The sequence below is a fragment of the Eptesicus fuscus genome, chromosome 18 (assembly GCF_027574615.1).
Source record: "Eptesicus fuscus isolate TK198812 chromosome 18, DD_ASM_mEF_20220401, whole genome shotgun sequence".
Taxonomy (NCBI): domain Eukaryota; kingdom Metazoa; phylum Chordata; class Mammalia; order Chiroptera; family Vespertilionidae; genus Eptesicus; species Eptesicus fuscus.
In genome coordinates this window covers 19,142,172-19,163,597 of record NC_072490.1, presented here as the reverse complement: position 1 = coordinate 19,163,597, position 21,426 = coordinate 19,142,172, and the positions used below count along the sequence as shown (strand labels likewise).

At 37.5% G+C, this 21,426-nt stretch overlaps 1 protein-coding gene across 4 annotated transcripts in view; it reads left to right on the top strand.

The window, feature by feature from the left end:
- Positions 1-21,426, top strand: part of LOC103296938 (ubiquitin-conjugating enzyme E2 E2) — a 257,521-nt gene that overhangs the window by 213,151 nt on the left and 22,944 nt on the right. For all 4 annotated transcript variants that reach the window (XM_054729528.1, XM_054729530.1, XM_054729529.1 and 1 more), the window contains one exon: positions 17,257-17,404. In XM_054729528.1, the coding sequence (XP_054585503.1) occupies positions 17,257-17,404 (148 nt within the window). The remainder of the gene's footprint in view (positions 1-17,256; positions 17,405-21,426) is intronic.

The window sequence follows — 21,426 nt, the reverse complement described above, 5'->3', positions numbered from 1 at the left end:
TCTAAAAATTACATTATCACCATGGACCAAATCTGTAAGACAAATTGGTGATGGGAAGACACGTTTTCACCTTCCTCAGCTACTATTAGAGAGGAATAAAAGCTTAATAACTCTGTAGCAACAGTATCTTGTGCCAGCAATATCTATAACCAAAAAGTATCTTATTCCTCCACTAAACTAGATATGTGAGAAAATGTATATTATAATAGTCAACAGTGTTTGAAAAAAGTACTATTCCTACACTATAGTATCAAACTGAAGATTTAGATTAAAAATGTTTGAAAGCATAATAATAACAAGAAATTTTGATAAAATGTTTTATTCTTTTACTCTCCATTCTTAACCTCTTTCATTAATTGATTTTTATGATAAGTAAAGAATACAATTACTCCTAGCCAGGCCATAAATATTCCATCATGTAACTATGAAGTAATGATGCAGATTTTAAGTATATACTTGATAAGTTAATAATTTTTTATAATGTGTTTTAATTGATTTTTAGAGAGCGAGGAAGGGAAAGGGATAGAGAGATAGAAACATCAGTGCAAGAGGAACATCACCGATTGGCTGCCTCGTGCAGGCCCCCTACTGGGAATCGAGCCTGCAACCTGGGCATGTGCCCATCCTGGGAATCCCAGTGAACTCTTGGTTCCTGAGTTGACTGAGGAACACTGACTCAACCACTGAGCCACACTGAACCACTGTGCCGCACCAGCTGGGCAATAAATGAATCTTAAACATTTAGAGTTTTACCACATCTAAGAAGGTATAACCGCCCATCTATTTGAGTTGGGTGACCTCCTGCCGGAAACCGATCATTGTCTCACTAATAGAAAGATGTGGAAGGCTGGTCAACCTTTAAGCTCTGAAAGGTCAAAGCCAACCATTCCCTATCTAATTAAGACAATGGTAACTGAGGCAACTTCCCCACCAAATAATCATGTAAATCCTTACTGATAAATCGGCCTGTTACTGGAATTACCTGTCTAAGGGCAATGGGTATATCCCAAACCTGAATAAAAAGGATGGCAAGGCAGTAGTCCTCTCTTGGGCTCCCGCCTGGCCCCCAGTATTCCAAAATTAATACTTTTCTAGTCTCTTTCATTTGTGTGCGGCCTTCTCCAGAATCCGAACCCTGAACCGGAACCCTGAACCACGCGGGACGTGAAAGGGGCTACCACAACCTCCGAATACATACTGGGGTGGGCAAAAGTAGGTTTACAGTTGTTTGTATGAAAAAAGACATACAGGTTATGATTATTACAGTACCTTTATTATCTCAAAAGAATGTCATTCACATATGTAAACCTACTTTTGCCCACCCCTGAATGTCTTTGAAAACCCTAGAACTTGTCAGTATGATGGTGAACATAATTACCTTACTATAATATATTAGTTTTCACTACAAACAGGAGGTTGATGTCTTTGCTCTTTAATCTATATATTACTAAATTCTGACTGAAAAAATTCTATATAATAAAAGACTAATATGCAAATCAACCAAACACTGGAACGACCGGTCGCTATGACATGCACTGACCACCAGGGAGCAGTTGCTCAAAGCGGTCAGTGCGCTCCCAGAAGCCAGGCTTACGGCTGGTGAGTGCAGCAGTGGTGGCGGGAGCCTCTCAAGCCTCCGCGGCAGCGCTAAGGATGTTCCCCGAGGGCTCCCGGACTACAAGAGGGCACAGGCCGGGCTGAGGGACCCCCTCCCGAGTGCACGATTTTGGTGCACCAGGCCTCTAGATGAAAAATAATGGAAAACTGACTCATATAGGGTTTGATGAAAAGTACATTCTTCTAATATTATCAGAACAAAGTACATGAATCTTCTTATGAGATGGGGAATGGAGGGGAGAGGGCAATTTGTTAGTCATTTTTATCTAAACATCTCAAAATTTTTTTAATTTTGTACTGTTGATTTAAATAGATAAAATGTAGTGATATATTTTATACTTCTACAGTGTCTGTCAGTTTTATTTTCTAATTTGAAGGATTTATAAAATATTCTTAAACCTAAGTCTGTAGTCAATGTTTGAGACTGTTATAATCTCTACTGACCAAAATATTAATCACAAATCTTTGAAAAGTGCTCCAATCAAAATTTGAATAACTAACAATACATTTTTCTTTATACATGTCATACATCTGTTAATATATTACCCTTCCCTTTAATGATAGCTAGTGCAAACCTAAGTGGTATAACATCAGAAGTTCTCAATCAGTTGTTGTTTTTAGTCATGGTATGTATGGTCTCTTTTCAAATGTAAATATTCTTTAATTTTTTCATTTGGTTATTGAATAACTACATGTTGACACCCTCCTCTCCCCTACATCAGTATCATAAAATCCCTACCCTTGAGGACCTTATATAAATGTGTTCCCTTTATAGATAACATTCATTATAGCCTGTCTACAAAAATTCATTTTTTACATTTTCATTTAGCCGTACATACAGCTATTAGTTTTATAAAATGAAGTTGGCACTATTTATTTTAAAAGCCACATGTGGTGCAGTTGTTTGCTTTTAAAAGATAACATTTGTTGTTATGCCACAGCAACCAATTTTCTACAATACAGAGTTGAATGCTGCAAATTATAGGGAAAGAAAAAAGCAGCCTGGAGTTTTTAAGACACTACTTCATTTTTTTTTTTTTTAGGGACTGGTATTCAGGCAGCACGAATAGAACATTAGAAAATGGGAGTGTATTTTTTCCACACAATTCTGAATCATTGCTATTTCACTCCTTTTTTAGAAACAGATACATTTCCACACAGCCTTAGGGAAAATTAGCCTATTGGTTTTTTTAGGAAAGTCGTCTTACAGAGAATACTGGAGGGAAAAGATAACCTTAAAACAGTAGGCTTCAGAAGCCCTGAGGTGTGAATGAAGCAAGGTAACTAGGAGATTGAAACAGAAACTAGAGAAAAAAATGTCAGAAATCACAGAATGATAACAGAGATTAAGTTGTGAATGAATAAATAATAGGAGAGAAACAAAAGAGAAGGAAACAGATTGCCTGATATAAAAAAAAAAACTAGTGGCCTGGTGCATGAAATTCGTGCACATTAAAAGGGGATTAATTAGAGGAAATAATTTAATATTGCTATTTGCCCTTTCTCTATAATAGAAGTGTCAGAGAGATGAAAGAAAATTAGTAAAATGGATATGAAAACCTTCCTCCTGTCAGAGTCTGGGGCACACCACGGGACCCAGAGTCAAATCCCTGCCCACCCACGTGCGCCTCAAAATCGCGTGAGGCCCAGACCTGGCTACCCCCTTCCCCCCACATTGGGCTAGATCTAGACCCGGCCAGTTCCACCCTTATCAAGCCCCACCGGGCAGGGGACGTAGCCTCAGGTCCCCTGGCCCGGTGCCAGGACGGGGGATGTGGCCTGAGGTCCCCCAGCCCAGACTGGGGCGAGGGGTGTGCCTTGAGGTCCCCCATCAAGCCCCGCCAGGCAGGGGGCGTGGCCTCAGGTCCCCTGGCCTGGCACCGGGGCAAGGGTCGTGGCCTGAGGTCCTCAGCCTGGTGCCAGGGCAGGGGGCAAGGCCTGAGGTCCCCCTGCCTGGTGCCAAGGTGGGAGGCGAGGCCTGAGGTCCCCTGTCAAGCCCTGCCGGGTGGGAGCCATTACCTGAGGTCCCCTGGCATGGTGCCAAGGCGGGAGGCGAGTCCTGAGGTCCCCTGTCAAGCCCTGCCAGGTGGGGGATGCAGCCTGAGGTCCTCTGTCAAGCCCTACGGGGGCAGGGGAGGGCGTAGCCTCAGGTCCCTGCTGATTGCTCGTTAAGGCTCCTTATGGGAACTTGGCTTCAGCTGTGGGTGCAGCCATCTTTGTGATGGAGTGATGGTCAATTAGCATATTCCCTCTTTATTAGATAGGATAGTCATGCAGCCTGGCTGGGTGGCTCAGTTTGTTGAGCATCATGCATCAAAAGGTTTTAGGTTCAATTTCTGGTCAGGACACATACCTAAGTTGCAGGTTCGATCCCTGCTCCAGATGCTTACAGGAGGCAACCGATTGATGTCGCATATTGATGTTTCTCTCTCTGTCTCCCTCTGTCTCTCTAGAACAGGAGTCCTAAAACTACGGCCCGTGGGCCACATGCAGGTGTTTTTGCTGTTTTGTTTTTTTACTTCAAAATAAGATATGTGCAATATGCATAGGAATTTGTTCATAGTTTTTTTTAAACTATAGTCCGGCCCTCCAACGGTCTGAGGGACAGTGAACTGGCCCCTGTTTAAAAAGTTTGAGGACCCCTACTCTAGAATCAATGAAAATATCCTCAGGTGAGGAATACACACACACACACACACACACACACACACACACACACACACACACACACGAGGCCTGGTGCATGAAATTCGTGCACTGGGGCGAGGGAGTGTCCCTCAGCCCAGCCTGCTCTCTCACAATCCGGTACTGCTGGCTCCCAACCGCTCACCTGCCTGATTGCCCCTAACCTCTTCTGCCTGCCAGCCTGATCACCCCCTAACCACTTCCCTGCCAGCCTGATTGATGCCTAACTGCTCCCCTGCTGGCCCAATCGCCCCCAACTGCCCTCCCCTGCTGGCCCGATCGCCACCAACTGCCCTCCCCTGCCGGCCCGATCGCCCCCAACTGCCCTCCCCTGCAGGCCTGGTTGCCCCCAACTGCCCTCCCCTGCCGGCCATCTTGTGGCAGCCATCTTGTGACCACATGGGGGCGGCCATCTTGTATGAGGACGTGATGGTCAATTTGCCTATTAACCTCTTTATTATATAGGATATATATATATATATATATATATGTATGTATGTATGTATGTATGTATGTATATATATATGTGTATGTATATATATATATATATATATATACACACACACACACACACACACACACACACACACATTCATGAAAAAGGAAAAAGAAAAACCCATGTAATTATCATTAGATAAAAGTAAGATTTAAGGCAATGGTCGCCAACCTTTCAGACCTCATGGACCACCAGTGGTCCGCATACCACCAGTTGGCGACCACTGCCTTATTTTATAATTTAACACCCACTCTCATTCTTCCAATCAGACTTCAATTTCATTTTACTTTTCAAGTAAGCTACTTGGTTAGCTCTCAGTTCTAGTGTACAGGAATTTGAGTATCAAGCCAGTTCATTACATCTATATTTAAAGATATTTAAAGATTATTCACTAGAATATTCTAAATGCTGAGATTTAAATTATTCAAAGATCAGATAAATCTTAAGTGACATGTGACAAATTTTAGGTCATGTTAAAACGTTGTGGTTTTTGTTTTGTTTTTTACTGATTTAGTTTTCTTACCTTCAATAATCTCACAGAGATGACAGGTCATTTGGTATAATAAGAACAGCAATAATAATAATAGTGAGTATCACTAAACACTTCTCTTTACTAAACAAACACTCTACATGAATTCTCATTTTACCAGAACTTGGTCTGAAAATCTGTTGATTCCCAGTATCATTAGCTTTCTTCTAAGGTCAAACTGTTGTGATCTAGAATTCATATAATTTTCATTATTCTTTTCCTGCTTTGTTTTTTTTTCCCTGTCATTTTTAAAAAACTCTTTGTGATGTTGATTTTCTTGTGTGTTTGTTATCATTTATTTCCTATTTTCTTCCTCTTATAGCTTCTTCACTTACTACTGGAATTGCCTCAACTAAAGCATTTGAATTCCTCTGAACTTGTCTCAGATGCTTTATCTATAAAATGAGTATAGTAATAGCACCAACCTCACAGGCAATTGTGAAGATTAAATTAGGTAATACATGCAAATCGCATAGAACAGTGCCTGGCACATAAACATTGCATATTTTTTACCCATTTTTAACTTATTTCTTTATTTGGTTACAAGTTTCTGGGGTGTGCATACCTGATTTTTTAATTTCATGATATAAAATATAAGGAACCGGTACGATTACACTCCCTAGTATATATGCAAAGTGTGGAAAGTTATATTTATAAACACTCTGTCACTTTCAAAGAATGTCTCTTTTGTGTTTTATATAGCACTCATTGAGAAAATGGGCATTCAGCCAACTCTCTAATTGCTGTTAATTTACTGTATCATTAGGAGAATTAGACATTGTTTCATTTTATACTGTGTTAAAATATAGTTTACACTGTTGTGGACTATATGAAAAAGTAAATTGCCATTTCTAGCTAGTCATAATGAATACTTTGTATTGTGTTGTATGTATATTAAATTATTAATGTCTTAAGATAAATTTAACTGTCATTGCGTATGTTTACAAACATAAAGTTTATTACTTCTTTCCCAAGCATTAAAAGAAGTCTGTTTATTATTTCCATTTTACATTTGGCAAATCTGTAAATATGCTGCATCTTATTGAATTGCCTTGAGTTGTGTGAGAACTATAAAAATATAAACAAAATAAGGAGGGCATTCTCCTTATGTTTATGTTTATGTCACTGTCTTTAATTTAACAGCAAGTGTCATGTGGTCAGTCATTTATTATACCCTTTACATGGAATCCATTAAGAACCTCAGCTGTTGTGTTTTGTAATTAATCGTTGTTATGTATGAGACACTTCTGCAGTTATAAATCAGAACTGAATCATCTTGTCTTAGGAATATAGGCTCATTGGACATCTATTAAATTATGTCTTTTCTGTGCAGTAGTAATTAATAAATAAGTATTGTCAGATCAACATAACCCCACGTAATGGTTTTAAGTTCAGTGTTCAAGAGCAGCTGTGCTGATACCTGATTTTGGGGTGGGAGATGATGCCTATGGTAGGAATATTAAACTCAGAGACCTTTGGGTTCTGATTTTGATGGACTCTCAGGCATTGATGAAGCACCTGTTATGTATGTGCTCAATAAATTAAAACAGCAAGAATGTTTAGTTGATACTTTGTGTATATGTTTAAGTTTATATACCAGACCATCTTCATTTCCCCCTCAATTGTTTAGGATTTAGCTATTTTGAATCTGTATGTGATTATGTTACTGGAAATTTTTTTCAAACCATCAAAACCCATTTGTAAAAAAACTCATACAGCCACCCTTTTTAAAAATTTCTTAATTATTTTAAAATACTGTATTGCTTTTTAAAATTACCTTTAAAAGGCTGTTAAGCCCTGGCTGTGTGGCTCAGTTGGTTGGAGCTTCATCCTGTACACGAAAAGGTTGGGGGCTAATTCCCCAGTCAGGGCACATACCTAGGTTGCAGGCTTGAGTCCCTGGTCGCCGCACATATGGGAGATAGCCAGTCAATGTTTCTCTCTCACATCGATGTTTCTCTTTCTCTCTCTTTTCTCTCTCTAAAATCAACTTTAAAAAAAAAAAAACATATCCTCTGATGAAGATTAAAAGAAAAAGCGCTGCTAAAATCTTAGCTTCAAATGGTAAAGTTGTACTCCTAGGAATGTCCACTCCTAGAGCTCTGTTAAATTTCTGCATTTTCCTTTGTTAATTTTTTTAACGGCTTGAGGAAGGAAACTGTATATGCTGCCAAACAAGCATTGATTGGGCTGGTTTCAGGCAATGGTGCCTGTACCAGATAGTATCTTGTTCAAAATAAAGTAATTGATACATCATCTATAAGAGATTTTTTTAAAGATTTTAATGTCAGTGTGCTCTTCCTCACAGATGATTTTTATTGCCCTATATATTGGCATATATGAGACAGTCTGGTATCAAACTAGTGTAGTCCTCAAGAACCATGAAGAAGCAAATGCGAAACACTCCATAATCCAAGGCACTTCTGCAGAATAATAAATAACGTACACTGGGGTTGAACTCACATTCAAAGATCATAGACCACACTGTGATGTGATTCTACCTGAAGGGATAGTCAGCTAGAGTACCATTTCTGACACTTGAGACAGTAGAACAAGTTAAAAGAGACAAGATAATCATTAAAGAGAAAGAGGTGGAATAGAAAACAATGAAAGAACTAGTTGTTAATAAAACAAACACGCATTTGAAAAGAACCAAATTAAGCCTTATTCAATATAGATACCTTTTTTAAAAAGCTCTATGTGAATTGAATTTTTATAAATTGGATAAGAAGGAATCTAATTATTGGTTCCTAACCAAGTCATACCAAGTATCCACAAGAGTTGGGAGTCATCTGCTGCTGCCTGGCAGGAAGGGACCCTGGGCATTGACTGGGATTCTCCCATCTCCTAAGAGATTCACTGCTCATGGTGGGGGAATTTTCTAGTTGCCTGTGTTTCTATATCTGTGCTTAAAGGGAGCTGAGAAAGGTGTTAAATTTAAATATGTGTGCTGTAAAGGTCTTCTATTTGTAGTCATTTGAGTTTTACTTGAAAGGTGTTGAAAAGCTGTGGCCTGCAGTGAAATGCAGCATGCCCTGGTCTCACACCCAGCCAGGTGGGCATCATCTCTGCACACTGTGCTCTCTCACTGATGTCTCATTCTCATTCCTTTACTGCCAGTTATCCGAGGGCAAATGTAATTCCAGGTTTGTTTGTTAATTTTTTGTTTGTTTTACTTTGGGAGAGGTTGTTTTGTTAGAGTTTCTTTGAGATTTGTGATTTCCTCACTTATAATGGATTTCCCTAGTTTTTATTTTGTCACTAGTACTTTAATCTTACAAGCAGATGACATGATACTGTATATAGAGAACCCTGAAGATTCCACCAAAAGAACTACTAGAACTGATAAATGAATTTAGTAAAGGAGCAGGAGGGATAAATGGTGATGGGAGGAGACTTGACTTAGGGTGGTGAACATACAATACAATATACAGAAGATGTATTATAGAATTCTACACCTGAAACCTCTGTAATTTTATTAACCCGTTTCACCCCAATAAATTCAGTAGAAAAAAAGAAGCAATTAAAAGGGAACACACAAAAGCTAATAAAATAATCTTAGGGTATGCTAGGTGTTGGTACAGTGCTCTTAAGTCAGTTTTAAGAACAGAGCACTTGAAATCTCAAGGAGGGTGGAAGCACTGACATTTCTGAAATGTGTACTAGCAGCCTGTTCAAATAAACTACAGTTTCATAATGAGCCTGTGGCCAAGATTAATTTGAATGATGTTAACCCTGCTATTTTTAGACCTTTGTTATGTGATATACTGATTTGTTGTACAGGGGCTCTAAATATTTCCTCTCCTGGGCCTTCATGGAAAAGTATTTTTTAAAGGAATGTATTTCTCACTGCTCTCACACCTCCTCGGTAGAATCACAATGCTATTTATCTCCTGAGCAAAAGTTTTTCAAAACATGGAAGCTATGTGAAAAATAAAGGTTATTGTTGAAATGTTATTTTAAATGATCATTTTTAATGTCATTATCAGCTTTCCAGCTTGGAGATATTTATTTTAAAAGATTTTTCTAAATTATGTGTAGAATCAGTTTGTCAAATACTTTATTAAAATACTAGTGACCCAGTACACGGATTCATGCACATTGAAAGGAAATTAATTAGAAGGTTGCTGGCCAGGCAAAACTGGGCGAGATGGGCTGGAAATATCCTGGAGCCAACCTCCCACGTCTGCAGAGCGGGGTCCCTCTGGCAGGTGGGGTCCCCTGGCCTGGCCTGCAGGGATCTGGCTGAAACCGGCTCTCCGACATCCCCCAAGGGTCCCAGAGTGCAAGAGGGCACTCTGCAAAGTTGCTGTCATACAGGGTGTGGAACACAACTGCAAGTGTGCAGGGCCCCAGCAACAACATAACCCATGGCCGAAGGTGGAATTGCGCAGCCCAGAGAGGAATCAGGCTCCCTCCTCTCTGGTTTCAGGGTGCGTCACCCGAGAACCACCGCTGCCAAGTCACTGCAGCTTGGCAGCTCCTGTGTTGAACGCCTGCCCCCTGGTGGTCAGTGCACGTCATAGTGACGGTTGGATGGTCAGACACTTAGCATATTAGCCTTTTATATATATAGATATTCTTCTCTGTCTATACTCATGCCCTACATGATCTCTCTTCCCTTACTAAACCACTCTTTGTATATGAAATGTATATTCTTCAGAGCAAGGGAATAGTAAAACACACACACATACACCTTTAAAATCCGGGTAATGGGGGAATTATTACATGAACACATGCATTCTTAAATAATCTTGTAAAACTAGGAGATGTGAAGAGGAAAGGAAAATTAACACTACTTGAATTCCCACTGGGTGCCAGGCATGGTATTTGGACTTTTCCTGTACTTCAGTCTTTACAGCCACTAAGAGTGTTTGTTATCTCCCTATTTTACAGATGAAGAAACTGAATCTCAGAGATGTTAAATTGATTTGCCCAAAGTCGGATTCCAGCCCAAATCCATCTAACTCCCAAAATCATATATTCTTTTCACAGTACAACTCATAGATCTTGAAACTAGAATGGGTCTTAGAAATAATCTAGTTTAAGTCTCTCATCTTGTCAGGAAATAGAAGCTCAGAGTAGCAAAGTGACTGACTTATCCTAGATCATTCACTACTTAGTAGCATTTCTCTGTGCTACAATCAACATAAAGAATTTTGTTGTTAACTCTTTCTAAAGGAGAAGAGACTTCTAAGGAGAAATAGCACAGCTTCATTTTAAGGTGCCTTTGGAGATAAAGTAATAAGGTGACTGGGAAGTATATACATGTTGGATCCATTTCCTGTTGGTTGTAACAAATTAGCACAGACTCGGTGGCTAAAACAATATGAACTTGTCTTACATTTCTGGAAACTAAAATCCAGGTGTCAGCCGGGCTGCGTTTCTTCGGGAGGTTTTAGGAGAAATCCATTTCCAGTTTGGGAGAACACTCCCTTCCTCGCTGATGGTCCCTTCTCACATTTACATCACATTCTGTCATCACATCCCCTGCTGATCCGCCTGCTTCCCCGTTATAAGGCCCTTGTGATCATATGGAGCCCACCCACATGGTCCAGGATATAATCACCCCTTCTCAAGATCCTTGACTCAATCACACCTACCAAGTCCCTTTTACTATGTAAGGCAGTGGTTCTCAACCTTTTTAATGCCGCGACCCTTTAATACAGTTCCTCAGGTTGTGGTGACCCCCAACCATAAAATTATTTCCGTTGCTACTTCATAACTGTAATTTTGCTACTGTTAATGAATCGTAATGTAAATATCTGTGTTTTCCGATGGTCTTAGGCGACCCTGCTAGCGGTTCTCAACCTGTGAGTCGTGACCCACAGGTTGAGAACCGCTGCTGTAGAGCCTGAGACCATCAGAAAGCACAGATATTTACAATACAATTAACAGTAGCAAAATTACAGTTATGAAGTAGCAATGAAAATAATTTTATGGTTGGGGTCACCACAACATGAGGAACTGTATTAAAGGGTCGCGGCATTAAAAAGGTTGAGAACCACTGATATAAGGTAACATATTCACAGGTTTCAGGGATTAGGACATGGACATCTTTGCAGGATAGGACATTATTCTGTCTACCACACACACCCATATGCCTGTGTGAGTGTTTATGTATCACAGATAAATTAAAAACCCTTCTCATCCAGAGTTACCTGGGAACTAGCCATTCTGGATAAATAAGTTTTCAGTATCACTTTATCCAAATCATGTTTTTAAATTTTCCTTAATAAATGGAAACTTTAACTGTTCTGAAATGTGCTTTCCTTGCTTTTGAAAACAGTATTCTCAATGTAATTTTACCTCTCCTTGAGGAATGATAGCTATCTTTGTAAACATCATTATTGAGCTGTGTTTCAAATACAGCAATAAATGCACATGCAAGTGTAGGCTGCGGAAGAAAGGGAACCCAGTGAGTATTAACCCTGCAATGGAACTAAAATTTTCTTTCCAGTCATTTTTTATTATCTGTTTACTTGTCAGGAGGGTGAAGTGAAGAATGTTCCGCTGCCCAGCCCCTGAATAAGATATAACATGATGGGCTTCTGGAAAATTGAGTCAGACATCAGAGCAGTCTTCTGTAGGGTGAGAGTGGGAGGAGGGGGTGCTTTCTCGGCCTCTAAAAATTCCTTCCTAACAGTCACAAATCTGTTGATATTTGTCAGTATTCAGAACATAATTTTCTATTTCTGCATCACTAATGTCAGGACTGCAGGCAATATCTTACCAGTTTGCATGTATTCTTTCTGCTTTCCCCTCTGTCTGTTGATGGGGTCTGGAAGAGAATGCTGCCTGTTTCAAGTGCTTTTGTTAGCAAGTTTTTGCCTTGATTGTGAAACCCTTTTGCTCATGTGACCAGTCCATACATTTTTTAAGCTCTCTTGAATATTTAAATAGGCAATGGCAATAACAACAAAAAAATTGTGTTGGAGTCCTTGGTACATAAATATCTTTTATTATTGGTTACCTTGTATGAAATTAGTTCTGACATATCTTAATTTATAGGACAATTTAGTGAAGTAACATTATGGTATAGAAAGATATTAAAAATATCTCCAGCTTCCTCAGGGTATTCTCCAGTTTTCCAGCTTTCCGTCTACTATAGTTGTGGTTCTAAACTGTTGTGTGTTTTATTACCTAAAGAGCAATAATGTCACAGCTCCTCAGAGAGGCACTTGTCTATTTGAACACTGGCCTGTGATGTGTTAGCATTTGTTCAGTGAACAGCTAGCTCTTTCTATGTGCCAAGACTGCATTGGGCATCACTTGAAAGAACATATTTTCATGAGTAATTCATGGTTTGCTGAGGAGGTCCTGTGGCAAGTATAGTAACAGGTAGGAATATGATGCGGGAACCCCAAAGAGGTCAAGCTTACATTACAGTAGGTAAATGCATGACACTTCTTAAAATTCTGGGATCACGAATGTTTTTCCGGCTTCAAAAGGTGGTGTTTGTGGGATCTATAGCATCAGAACATTTAGGAACAATCAACCAACCTGTATAAGTCAGTGTCGTTTATTTATTAACTCTTCTCAGGACAGAGGTTGACAAACACCCAAGTACACATTAAAATCTAAAACATTCTGTGTCTTTAAAAAAGTTCACAAGATTATTTGCAAACTCATGATTTATTTTTTATCTAACTATACTTTACTTTTAATTAAATATCTCCACTTAAAGCACCAGGAAGTCAACAGTAAAAAACAATCTAATTAGAAAATGAGCAAAAGATAGGAACATTCTCATTGAAGAGGGTATCCAGAGAGCAAATAAGCACATGAAAAAGTGTTCAACATCATTAGCAATTAGGGAAATGCAGATTAAAACCACAATGAGGTGTCACTGAACCCTGTTAGAATGGCTAAATAAACCATAGTAATAACACTAAGTATCGACAAGGACGCAGAGAAACTGGTTGACACTGCCGGTGGGAATGTGAAATGGTACAACTGCTCTAGAAAAATGTATGGCCGTTTCTTATAAAACTAAATAGGAGTATATCATACAGCCCAACAATTGCACTCGTGGGCATTTAGCACAGAGAAATAAAAACGTATGTGCACACAAAAGCACAAATGTTCATAGCAGCTTTATTTGTAATAAATAAAAAGTGGAAACAGTCCATTTGTCCTTTGGTGCATACATGGTTAAACAAACTGGTATGACTATAACACGAAACTTTACTCAGCAGTAAGAAGGAACAAAAACTACTGATACATGCAACAACTTAGATGGCTCTCAAGAGCATTATGCAGCGTGAAAAGAGCCAATTTCAAAAAACTTACATCCAGTTTGATTCCATTTATAGCATTCTTAAAGTGACAAAATTCTAGAGATGAGAAACAGAGTAGTGATTGTCAAGAATTAAGAAGGAAGGAAGGTGACTGGCTACTAAAGGGCAGCACACAGGATGTTTATAATGAACTGTTCTGTCTTGACTATGGTGGTGATCACAAATCTCCATGCAATAAAAATTGCATAGAAACACTAGTATATACACAAGTGCATATAAAACTGAAGATATATGGGAAAGGTCAAAAGACTGTATCAGTGTCAATTTCCTGTGATAAAATACTGCATTTAAGCAAGATGTTACCATTGGGGAAAACTGAGTGAAGAAGATATGTGATCTGTCTATTGTTTCTTGCAACTTCATGTGAATCTATAATTATTTCATAAATTAAAAGTTAAAAAGAAAGCAGGCATTGAGACTGAGTAGAAGAGCCTAGGTTTTTGAATCAACAAAATTGTGTTCAAATTTTAGATCCACAACTTACTTACCTGCTGTGGGACCATAAGCCAATTCTTTAACCTTTCTGTGCATTTTTCTTTTCTCTTTTTTTTCTTTCAGTTTTATCGAGATATAATTATTGACATAATGTATTCGTTTTAGTTGTAGGACATATGATATATACATATATTGTGAAATAAGTTTAATTAACATCCATCACCCCAGAGAGTTACAATTTCTTTATTTTTAAAGTGAGTATTATAATACTACTTCCCTCGGTAAGTTATTTTGAGGATTAACTGGCTTGGAGTAGCCTACCAATATCTGATAGGTTTTAAAATATCGTTATTATATATAAAAGCCATTTATCACTTACATTGAATTAGAAAAATATTTTATCTTTTCATCTAGCCCTTAAAGGGATAGGTACTCTGACTTTTCTGCAGAATTTTAATGTTGCTAGGTATTCTCTGTTTCATTAACTTCTGCTCATGTCTTTATTTCTTTCTACTTTCATGGGATTTACTCTATTCCAGTGATATTCAACCTTGTTCACCTCATGGCACATGTAAACTTATTACTAAAATTCTGCAGCACACCAAAAAATGTATTTTTTGCTGCTCTGACAAAAAATAGGTATAATTTTAATTCATTCACACCAGATGGCTGTTGTTGTGTTGGATGTTGTCATTTTTTTTATTTGACAATCTAAGGGGAAAGAGGTCAGTGCCTCTGACTAAATAGTCAGGTATTGCATGTTTTAAAAATTCTTGCAGCACACCAGTTGCAAATCGCTGCTTTATTCTTTTTCCTTCCTTGTGTGGACACTTAACTCATTAAATGTCTTCTTCCTTTCTAATATATGCTTTTAAAACTGTAAAATTTTATAAATGTTTTATTCAAATCACAAATTTTGATGATGGCAAGCCAACATTTTCATTGTCATTCAGTTATAAATATAGCTGTTTATTTTTAGTTAATCCAATAGTTAATTTGAAAATGTATTTTTCAGTTTCCAAATATGTGATGGGGAATCTTTATGGTCTTAATAATTATTTGAAATATGTTAAGCTTCCCTTGTGGCTTAGCATGTGATCAATTATTATGTTTATTATGTGCTTAGAAAAGAATATGTGTTCTCTAACTGTTGAGTGTGGAATTCATCTTCATTTAGTACGTTGATTTGGTTAATTTGGTTGTTCAGATTTTCAGTATCCTTACTATATTTTTATCTGATTGACCTATTAATTACTGCAGTGCAGATGTTTCTCTTTGACTATAGGTGTCATTTTCTTCTTATACGTCTGCCAATTTTTACTTTTTATATTTTTTACTATATTGTTAGATATAACATTCAGAATTGTTATATTTTATTTTAGTTTTTTATTTATTTATTGTTTAAAGTTTTACATATGTATTCTTTTTCCCTGCTTGACGACCGCCCCCCAGCCATTCCCACTCCGGGCAAGCCCCCATGCCCCAGTGTCTGTGTCCATTGGTTATGCTAATATGCATGCATACAAGTCCTTTGGTTGCTCTCTAACCCCCCTCCTCCCCTCCCATTTGTCTCTATTTTTATTCATTTTAGCTTTAAATGTTTTTTGCCTTAAAACATATGTTTAATCTGAAAGTGAGATAGTCATTTAAGCTATTTTTTAGTTAGTCTTTGCATGGAATTCTTAGGGGAAACAGTTTTTTCTTCAGGCCAGAGCCCAGGCTTTCTCTGGCAAGTGTATTTGCTATTTCTACATAAGGCATTATCTTTTCAAATCCACCCATTTACTGAAAGCTGCGCAGGTGTCCAAATTTAATGTAAAGGCTCTCAATTTAATCCCTTTGCCATATACAGACCTAAGGTTTCATCTTCCTTTTCCACCAGGGCATCAGAACTCGAACTTCAATTTTTAAGACTGACTTCCATCCTTCATTCCCTCCCTCTTCCCCAAGCCTCAGCCTTGGCAAATCAGCTCACGTGCTTACTGTAACTTTTGGTTTTTAATTCTGAACTTTTGAGATTGCTTTTTCAAATTCACCTATTCATTTTAAAGAATGTTTGTTATATTTTCTTCAACATTTCTAGGTGTTTTGGGGGGAGGGGTCTGTGTGTGTAGGAAGGGATATTGAGGTTATCTGGTGTAGCATGAAGGGCAGTCTTAGTAGGAATACTAATCTCACCTAAGAATGGTACCATGCTATTCAGCAGATGTATAATACTGGATCTATACTCTGAGACTCAACATCCAATGAATGAAGTAAAGTCTCATGTTTGAGTATATGCTGGATGCCCTGGGGGGATGGCAACACCTACAAAGATCTGCGATGTGTGTATTTCTTGGTTCAAGCCATTTCAAAATTAGGGTACAAGAAAACTGGTCTTTAGAACCCCAAGATTCTTTTACATTTCACCTTCTAAATTTGAGAACATTAATAAACGATGATAGCATGAAAACCTTGTTGCATACATAAGACTTTTGTAAAACAGTTTTATCAGAGTTACAAAACTGATTTGGACTTAACTTTTCAATTGAAGTTCTTTAAAAATGTTGTAGACGTGTTTCAAAATGACCTAAGCAAAGTACAGTAGTGATCTAGCTATCATAGGGAAGAGGTGGGCTGCACTAATACTATATTCAAAGTAGAGAATTTAAGGGAAAAAATGGTTTGCAAGTTATAATTAATACAGTTTTTCTATAAGCTAGGTATTTTGTTTATATACATGCCCCAATTTATGTCTTTAAATGTATGTATTTAATTCCTTTTTAGAGTATTCCCATGCTTTTTTGTGAATTTTATAAATGTACACAATTCTTAAAACAACTGGAATCCAACAAAAGTTTCCTTTGAAATTTTTACTTTTGAAAACATTTTTTCTTTGTAAAATTTTTAGAGATCTAACTTAATTTTCCTCTTACGAGGAATTGCGCCTACAGTTGCACCAAGAGTAAATTCAGTCTCCAGAACATTAGTTAAATGATAAGACACTTCATCAAAAGCAGAATGTCATGATTTTGCTGTTGGAGTTTAGTTCTCTGTGCCCAGAATGACAAGTCCCAAAAGTAGTAATTTTTTGTTTATTGATTCTTCTCCTGTGCCTAAGGAAAAATTAAATATGTGGTTGAGCCAATGATTCTTAGATTATTTTGTCTAATAAAAGGTATATCTCTTTATAACAACTTTACATTTTCTTCTAGGTTACCTTCCGAACAAGAATCTATCACTGTAATATTAACAGCCAAGGCGTGATCTGTCTGGACATCCTAAAGGACAACTGGAGTCCGGCCCTTACCATTTCTAAGGTTCTCCTCTCCATCTGCTCACTTCTTACAGATTGCAACCCTGGTGAGAGACTTTAAATCCAATCTTAAAATTGTTAATCTAAATTAGCCACTACTTTCCTGCCATCACCACTACTGCTACTGTTACTATTATTTTTATTTTAAATTCCCACAGTATGTAAATCTTTCTTTTTAAATTGGGTCTTGTCATTAGTCTTTTTAAGACCTGTTATTTGCCAAGAAGTGAAAAGCATAGTATGATAAAAATTAATTAAAAGTCATTTTAGATTAAGAAGTGCATTTGAAGAATGTATTACGTTCTGTTTGCCAAATAATAATAAAAATGTTAATTGAATAGTTTAATCTTTAATTAGATGCCTACCAGAAGATGTTAATTTGAGAAATATGGGCTGTTTAAATTTGATAATAACCAGGCAGCAACGCACAGACGTGACCTTTTTGGCATCTTAATAACTGTGCATCCTTATAAGCTATTAGAACAAAAAAGGGGAATGGTCTGAACTAGGATATACCCAAAAGGTAATAAGGAGAAACAAATACAACTTTGCAGGAAAACTAAGAGTTTATGGCCAATCCTTTGTGGATTGCTGGTGTGCTTAATGCTGAAAGCTCTTACTTCCTGTGTGTGATTGTGTGGCTTAGACCAGCTTCTTTTATCTAAAAGACAAAACAACTGCCAACTTTTTACATATTTGCATTTATTTTAGAAAAGCCAAAGATAGTTATAGGGTTTTCATTGATGTTCTCAGTGAGAAATTCTTTTGAATATTTAATTGTTGTCTTAATATTTCATAAGATTCTATCTTTTATGTTCAGAAATAAATATTGTTTGCTAGATAAGTGAATTTTTAGACAAGAGTAATTACAAATGGAATTGAGGTCTCTCTGAGGCTCCTGGCTGGCTTATAAAACATGGAAAAATTATAATTTTCTCAAGTTTTATGTTTGTTATTTTTCAGTAATAAAGACTTTTTAATGAAGAAATATAAAAACAATGCAATTGTCATATATTTAGAATGCATGACAAATTAATGCTTTTAACACCAAAAAGAAAAGAAAATATAATTGTACAAGATCATTATTATAAAGTATTTTTAATCAATTCAGAATTCATTCCAGATAGTGAAATTTAATAATGCTGCACTAATTTAAAACAGAATGACAGACATTTTGTTCTTGCAGTCTCATTATTCCTATTTCCATTTCACTTGTCTCTATGACTGTGTATAACTTCATTTGGAGGCAGTGTCACAGACAGGCATTTATTGATGATACGAGGCCTAGACCCAAGTGGTCCTCTGGAAGTATTGGAGCCTGGGACCGCATCTGTTTCCCCACTCCCAAAACGTACTTATGGAATTTGCTGAAATGTGGAGGCCAGGGTTGTTTTATGTTTTGTTTTGATTTTTTTTAAGAGAATATTTTATTTTGACAGGTAAGTAACTTATTTAAGAAACTTTTGATGTCAAGTCATTATGCTGTGCTGTATGTCACTTATATATATACAGTGTTGTATGTCAGTTATATCTCAGTAAAGCGGAGGGGGGGTGGGGAAGAGAAATTTCTGATACCCTACTGTTTATGAGGCACTTCTGAGCACTAGGTGACTTTAAACTCCTGTGAGTTTAAAATGAGATAGTGTGTGAAAACCCTTTATCACAGTAATGGATTCTTGTTGTGTTATTTCCCAGAGTATTTAGGGCTCTGAATGGGCATACATTAGATGACTTATAAATACCTACTCGGTTGAATTTAATAGAGAGAAGATAGTATTGAGTAATCTTTTGACACCACTACCTTGCACTGACACTCTTGGATTTTATAATTTGAAAAAGCCTAACCCTGAGTTGATAGTGCCTATTGCATTATCTCTTGGGGAAGATTATCTCTCAGGAGGAAATGTCCAGCATTTATCACAGGAGTCCTGTGGTTTAGGTAGGGTTGATGATAATCTTTGTTTTATATTAGAAATTAAGGCTGAGGAAAGTTAAGAGATCAGTACAAGGTCACACAACTAATTAAACAGTGGAGCTGGTCTTAAAGTCTACATCCCCTGACTATCAATATCACGCAATAAGGATGTACAGCCCCACCCTGAAACCAATAGATGGGTGCACCATTCTGTTCCCAGTGCAGTGGTCTGGGTAGGTCTGTCTAACGGTTGGCCTTGATAGTGCTATTCACACTCGCTGTGATGTTTATTGAGCCTGATATAGCATTCTTCCTGGTCAGACGTTAGCTAGCTGCCAGTGTGTCTGTGACACACTGTAGGCAACAGAGTGGCAGCAGAGAGGAATGGAGGATGATAAGCTCAGAAGGTCAGCACCAGCCTCCCAGATTTTCTAAATTAGTCTTGCTTGATAAACATGATTTAATCCAGGAATTGCTGAAGTTTAGAGTACTAATCAAATTTCCATTTTTCATAGAATGCTCTTATTTGTAAATACTTTCTCTTCTCAAGTATATATAAAATTTAAGTTATATTTTATTTTTTATTTTATTTTTTAAAATATATTTTATTGATTTTTGCAGAGAGGAAGGGAAAGGGATAGAGCGTTAGAAACATCGATGAGAGAGAAACATCCATCAGCTGCCTCCTGCACACCCCCCACTGGGGATGTGCCCGCAACCAAGGTACATGCCCTTGACCGGAATCGAACCTGGGACCCTTGAGTCCGCAGGCCGACGCTTTATCCACTGTGCCAAACCAGTCAGGGCAAGTTATATTTTATTTTATATTTTTAAGTTTGTTTTTGCTGTTTTGTGATTGTTTTTAAACTCAGATATTTTATCATGTTCTCTATATGAAATTTATTTATTTATTTAAAATATGCCTATAGTATGGTCTTCATACTTAATAATGGATAGTTTCCCTCGTACAAAATGAACTATCCTGAGAGCACTGAGAATTTTGAGATTTAAAAAAAGCCAACACTTTTCCTGTACTAGATGTTTTATTTACAGAGTAATGTCCAAAACTATTTCTAACTTTTTTCCCCTTCTTTTTTTGAAAAGTATATAAATGCATGTTATCTGGCATTATTTTACTAATATCAGTTCTGCTTTCCTAATCTACTGCTGTTGCTTTCTAAAGTGTTATGGGCTTGTTTCATTCTAAATGTAATTCTGATATTGTACCATTAAAAATATATAATTCTTGTGAGGTCATTGGAAATTTGAAAAACAAACATTTGATATTGAAGAATTATGGCCAGAAATTTTAAGCATAATAAAATGGAATTGTGACAATGACTTTTTTATATGCCCTTGCCATTTGGAAATACATACTGACCTATTTGCAAATACAATTCTTTGACATCTAGAATTTGCCTCAAAGTAATCCAGAAAGATTGGAAGTGGGTAGGGATGTGGAAATACCAGATTGATCATTATAATTATTGAATCTTAGTAATGAGTACATGGTGTTTGTTATACTATTCTACTTTTTCTTTTTTTAAATCCCCACCCGAGGATATATTTCCATTTATTTTTAGAGAGGGTGGAAGGGTGGGGGAGGGACAGAGAGAGAGAGAAACATCAATGTGAGAGAGACACATCTACTGGTTGCCTCTGGCATGCACCCTGATCAGGACCAGGGATCAAGCATGCAACCGAGGTACATGTCCTTGACTGGAATTGAACCTGGGATCCTTCAGTCCACAGGCAATGCTCTATATGTTTGAAATTTTTTATAATAATTAGATTTTTTAATATATTTTATTGATTTTTTTTTTTTTACAGAGAGGAAGGGAGAGGGATAGAGATTCAGAAACATTGATGAGAGAGAAACATTGATCAGCTGCCTCCTGCACACCTCCCACTGGGGATGTGCCTGCAACCAAGGTACATGCCCTTGACCGGAATCGAAGCTGGGACCTTTCAGTCCGCAGGCCGACGCCCTATCCACTGAGCCAAACCGGTTAGGGCTAGATTTCTTTTTAATTGCCAAAAATTACACATACCTATAATTTATAAAAGGTGTGTGATTTGGCTCTTTTGTTTTGTGAAGGAATTATTTGGGCTCTGACCTTCACCTGGTATATTTCATTCCCCTGTCATCTGCCT